The sequence below is a fragment of the Rhagoletis zephyria genome, unplaced genomic scaffold (genome assembly GCF_001687245.7).
Source record: "Rhagoletis zephyria isolate East Lansing unplaced genomic scaffold, Rhagoletis_zephyria_1.1 Rzeph_scaffold_01700, whole genome shotgun sequence".
Taxonomy (NCBI): domain Eukaryota; kingdom Metazoa; phylum Arthropoda; class Insecta; order Diptera; family Tephritidae; genus Rhagoletis; species Rhagoletis zephyria.
The window spans coordinates 92,185-98,300 of NW_016158784.1; the positions used below are offsets into that span (position 1 = coordinate 92,185).

A 6,116-nucleotide genomic window follows, 5' to 3' on the forward strand; every position below is an offset into this window, starting at 1 on the left:
TCATATATATAGAAAATTTGGTTTAAAATCTAAACCGAAATAGAAAATGTTTTCACAGCGAAATGTGGTGTTGATTCAAACTCAACATATGAAAGCACATTTGCATGCGTGGCTGTAGCTAAGTGTGCAAAGATGCTTGACACAATTGGTTGCTATCAAGGTTGTCCGAGTTCAATCCCATCAGACGGAGCATGAAATTTAAGATTTTTTTTATTCTTAATTATGAAAATATTTGGGTTTAAAATTTAAACTGTTGAAATTCTAAACTCAACGTATGTGCTCTCTTTTTTTAAACTTGGAAGGTTTGTATTTGAAACTGAATTTAGTTTGGTCATATATGTAGTCCAAAAAGTTTAAAATTAAAACCGAAATTTTTAACCGTGTAGCAGACATGCGGACCTCGTCCCGCCCAAAATTAATTTTTTATTTAGACATTTGGTCCAACGTTCTTACCAACAATTCACGTTCACGTTTGGTTTTGTGGTCGTCAGAAGACAGAAGAAGTTCTTGTGGCAACAATTATCTGGTCCGATGGTGAATCGTCCTTGAATCTGTATAGTATAGTTTGTGGCAATTTCAAAATGGGCGAGTATCATTAGTCCACAGAAATCTAATATACATAGACTTATTTCAGCCGAAATACTTATTTGTAGCAATTTATCAAGTCTTTATCCTGTTTATTCGCCGTAAAATAGGGAACTGAAGAGGGAAGCGAGACGTATTTGCCGCAATAAGAAGAGAGAGGCCGAAATACGTGAGTGCGAAGAGCTTGAAATGCTGGCCTACAGGAAGAATGCCCGAAAATTTTACCAAAGAGCTAGGCGACTTGCGGAAGGTTTCGATGTTCAGAGCGTACTTAGATTATGGAGGGAACACTTCTCCGCCCTACTGAATGGTAGCAGCACGAAAAGTTGTAGAGAAGAAGAACCCGAGCCCGCAGTCGATGATGACGGAGTCGACGTTTCACCGCCTGATTATGACGAGGTACGATTAGCAATAACGCGGCTGAAAAACAAAAAAAAAACTGCTGAAGCTGACAGCCTGCCAGCTGAGCTATTCACGGACGATGGCGAGGAGTTGATGAGGTACTTGCATCAACTCTTGGTCAGAATATGGTCAGATGAACGCATGCCCGACGACTCGAATTTAAGTGTGCTGTGTCCAATACACAAGAAAGGTGACACCGCCATTCGCGCCAACTACCGCGGGATCAGCCTTCTTTTTTTTGTGTGAAAGACTGAATCCCACTGTCAATGAACTGATTGGGCCGTATCAGTGTGGCTTTAGACCTGGCAAATCCACCATAGACCAGGTATTCACAATACACCAAATCTTGGAAAAGACTCGCGAGAAAAGGATCGACACTCACTACCTGTTTGTCGACTTTAAAGCCGCTTTTGACAGCACTAAAAGGAGTTGCCTACACGCCGCTTTGTCTGAATTTGGCATCTCCTCAAAACTCATACGGCTGTGTAAAATGACGTGGAGCCGGTCGAAATTTTATATTATTATTTTGATATTATGTCTAAGCGAATTCAAATATGAGACCACCTACAAAACAACATGTAAACACATAATCAAATATGTAATGTAATAAAATAAGTAAATAAATAAAAATATAAAAAAGGAACAGTCCGGCGCTTTCGTCTTGGTCTGCAGGCTGTATCGGAGATACAGCCGCTAAATTTAAACGTAGAATACGTGGTATGGTTAAGAGCATATCCAAGTCAAAAACAAAAGCACACGCTAAGAAAAAATATCGATAACAAAAGCGATAATAATACCGATAGCAACTTCTCAACCAAAGTCGGCTTGGTTTATCGTCTTCATACAGCAATAAAAAAATATATGGAACATCGAATTTCAGAATAAATCCTTGTGCTGACTACACACGGGGCAATCGTTGAAGCAACGTGTTGAGCCAACGTAATTTTGTTGTTGAACACACACGAGGCAAGCGTAGAGACAACTATTACGGCAACTTTCTACAAAAACACCGTACTAGGTCTTTATCGCCAAAAAGGAACTAGTCCGATAGGATCTAGATCCCCTCCAGTCCAAAATGTGCGAAGAAAGGTACTTTTAAAAAACTAATTTTTTCGGTTTTTTTCACTAGAAATCTATTTCTAAAGTGACGAGTTTAGAACTGGTTCGGAACTAAAGAAAAAGGGTGTGGTTGTTCGGCGGCTTTATCGTTCAAATACGCTTCTATTCTGCAATTGACACTTCCTAGGAAATCGCCATGTTTAATTCGCCAGTTGCTTGCATGCAAAAGAGATTTATCGCGAACCAGTACTGGGTCTAAATGTACTAGTAGCGCACCAGTTCAGAACTAGAGATTTTCCCCACAGGGTACATACATAGTTATGTATACATATCCACATGTATATTCTTTTCAGCATGGGTTAAAGAAGATTTGTCGAAATTGAAAGTGTACAGGTTCTTAGAAACATCTTCAGTTTTCAAGTACAGTTCAAGTAGACACTAATTTTAAATCACCACGATTGGATCAATTAACTCTTTTGATAGGATTTTTTTTATTAAAGGCACTGTAGAAAAATGATAAATAATTAAATGGCGTGTACAATATGCAATATCTTTTTCATGCGTTAAGGCGAAAAATTGAATTACGACTTAGAACAAAATATCGTAATCACTGTACAAAATGCGGGATGTAGCATATTTCAGTTTTTTTTTTGAAATTTTTCTAAGCCGCTTCATATGAATATTTCATTTATCATCCTGAATATTTGGTTTATTATTCTGCAAAAATTAGAAATATCATTTGGGTATTTTGCAAAGACAACAAACAAAGACATACATATCGTCGTTTAAAGTACAAAACCGCGTAACTGACATTTCCTGCCAAAAATTGAGTTTGCTCACACAAGCTCTTGGCTCAGTCCTTATCCATTCGTCCTGAAATATACTAGCCAGAAATGCGAGTGCTTTATACAAAAAGAGGACCATTTTGAAATATGAGTGTTTTTACTCTCTAGAAAAAAGTGTATGCAATTTCACATACGCGGTTTTGCATTATCTTGATATGTGGTTTTGCATTTTGTTGATACGCGGTTTTGTACTTTAAACGACAATATGTACCGTGCAGGGAAACCGCGAACTAGTGAAATTTCTAGTTCCGCACTAGATCTTTAACGCCAAAAACGTGATATCCCGATAGTAACTAGATCCCCACAAGTTCAAAATCAGCGAAATATGGTACTTAAAAAAAAACAATTTTATTTCACTTATTTGGAACTAGTTCGGAACGTACGTAATAACACCAGTAGCAAGCACCTTTGCAAACTCAGCTACAGCCAATGGTATGTAAACGTACACTTCTTACAATCATTGAACAAAAATTTAATTTCAAATAGCCCGGTAAAATTAAGTCAATTTGGTAGGAAATTTAAAAAAAAATTGTAAGAGTGATTTTTTGATGCAGTTTACCTCTATTTGGCACGTAGATTATGGATCCACAGTTTCGCCCCTTATTTTCATTTTGGGGTTTTTTGAAATTTGCAAGCTTATTTTGCATTTTGTAGAGAATTTCATTTCCCACATTTTTTATGTAGAAGGTTTTTTAAAAAAGACATTTTTTGTAAAAAAAATTAGCAAAAACTGCGAAAAAAATTTACATGGTCACGGTTTTTGTAATTTTTTGACAATTTCTGTTGAAACTACACAGCATATTGAAATTCCTAAGTTATAGAGAATTTCATTCTCCATGTACCTACATTTGTTTTATACGACGCTTGGATCACGGCCGGGAACGCGATAAACATAGCGTTGCACGGAATATACCGTAAAACTCATTTCTCTACATATTTGTATTTAACTATTTTTACGAAAAATGCAAAATAAGCTTGCAAATTGCAAGAAACCCCAAAAAAATAAAATCCAAGATGGCAGAATGTTGCCAAATGAAATTTAGGGGCGAAACTGTGAATCCTACGTGTCAAATAGAAGTAAACTGCATCAAAAAATCGCTGTTACAAATTTTTAATTTTTTTCCTACCAAATTTATCTAATTTTACTGGACTAATCGCTATGTTTGGCACAAACAAAGTGTAGGTGTAAAAGTTGTGAAAAATTAAATTCTCTACAGCTTTTGAATTTCAATATGCTATGAACTTTCAACAGAAATTGTAAAAAAAATGGCAAAAACCGTGACAATGTAAAATTTTTTTGCAGTTTTTGTTAAGTTTTTACAATAAAAAAAATCTACTTTTAAACAACCTTCTATATAACAAATGTGGGTAATTAAATTCTCTACATATTTGTATTTAACCATTTTTTACGGTAAATGCAAAATAAGCTTGCAAATCGCAAAAAACCAAAACAAAAAAAACTTAAATCCATGATGGCGGCCAAATGAAATTTAGGGGCAAGACTGTGGATCCATGATCTACGTGTCAAATAGAAGTAAACTGCATCAAAAATTTTTCTTAAGAAAAAGTCTTATTTTACTGGGCTAAAATTGAAAACACATTTCTTCGAAAATAATTTACATAAAATCGCACACTCGGAAGAACCGAAAATATTGAAAAATCGTGATACTTTTTTCTTTCGTCTTGTTGATTTTAAAACTGGTTCGGAACTATAGAATTTAGGACTATCGAAAAAGGGATGCAGCCGGGGGCAATTGGCAATTCCTAGGACATCGCCATGTTAAATTCGCCAGTTGTTTGCATGCAAAAGAGATTTATCGCGAACCAGTACTGGGTCTAAATGTACTAGAAGCGCACCAGTACTGGAACTACCCACTAGAACTTGAAGAGATATCTCTCAAATTGAGGAACAAAAGAATACTCTCTTCAACATGATCTCGTAGCAGTAGCCGAGATTTTTCGGTTTTATACTCCACTATTACTAGTTTAGAAAAAAACAATTATGCATCCAAAATGAGCAATAAAGTAATGCTCCTTGAGACATAATTTTAGAGCAATACACTATATTTTTGNAATTTGCAATACAAATTTGCAATGCAATGATGCTAGGCCATTTGCACCGGATCGCGAATAGCCCTAATATATTTTTTTTTGATTTTGCACTTCATTGATACTCGCTAGAGAGAAAAATTTTCAAAGATAACATTAAAAGACTGCGACCGTCAATTACTTCAGTTTAGATTTTCCTACACGGCACATTCACAACTTAAGTGTATCAAATCTGGCGCGTGGATGTTGAAGATGCCAATCATGTTTATTGAACTTCAATTCAAATAGTAAATAATTAATTTTCACGCATTAGTATAAAAAGTAAATGGCATTAATATAACTTACAGTGAAATATATTATCCAATCCTGTGAAGTCGGGCAAAACATTTCTGTCTAACTGAGTGTCTGTTAATTTAAGTAAATTTTAACAGAACGATGCACTTTCGTAACAAAATTTTTGTAAATTGTATCACAATTATAGTCATATTTGATAGTTTTTTCTCAGAAACTCAAGCTCGTATTTATAAAAAATGTATATTGGCCCGTAAACTTTATCGCCTGGGGATGCCCTTGCACGAACTAGACGATTGGATGTGCCTGGTCGAAGGCGAGAGCTCTTTCAACACTAAAGCTATAAATCCATCGAACGTGGATGGTTCGGTCGATTGGGGACTTTTTCAAATCAACGATCGTTACTGGTGCAAACCGTCTGATGGGCGCCCATCTATTGATTCGTGTCGTCTTCCTTGTAGGCTGTTGTTGAGCAACGATATCCGATTCTCGGTAGCATGTGCAAAGTATATCCGTCGCATACAAGGCTTCAGCGCATGGGTTGCTTGGAATAATCGATGTCAAGGTCATAAACCAAGTGTAAAAGATTGTTTCGTGCACAGTGGACCGTATTAAAATTAATATATCTAGAATACTGTTCTTTATAGCGATAATATTAAATCCATAAATGCAATACTAATCATAAATACTAGTAAAGGTTAGATACCTCATGCACTAAGAAAAAAGTGTAATTATTTTTTCAATTAGTGGTAAAAGAACTGATTGTAAGATTTTACTACACACAGTTGAAATATAATAAAAGCTTGTAATAACAAAAATTTTAAACAAGTTCATGTTCTATTTTAAATCAAATTAGTTTAAATATGTACATACATAGTGGATTGC

At 35.5% G+C, this 6,116-nt stretch overlaps 1 protein-coding gene across 1 annotated transcript; it reads left to right on the plus strand.

Moving 5' to 3' along the window:
- Window positions 1–5,375: 5,375 nt before the first annotated feature.
- Window positions 5,376–5,846, plus strand: LOC108364889 (lysozyme P). Its single transcript, XM_017618758.1, has one exon. It carries the CDS (start codon window positions 5,376–5,378, stop codon window positions 5,844–5,846), a length of 471 nt encoding a protein of 156 aa, XP_017474247.1.
- Window positions 5,847–6,116: the final 270 nt, after the last annotated feature.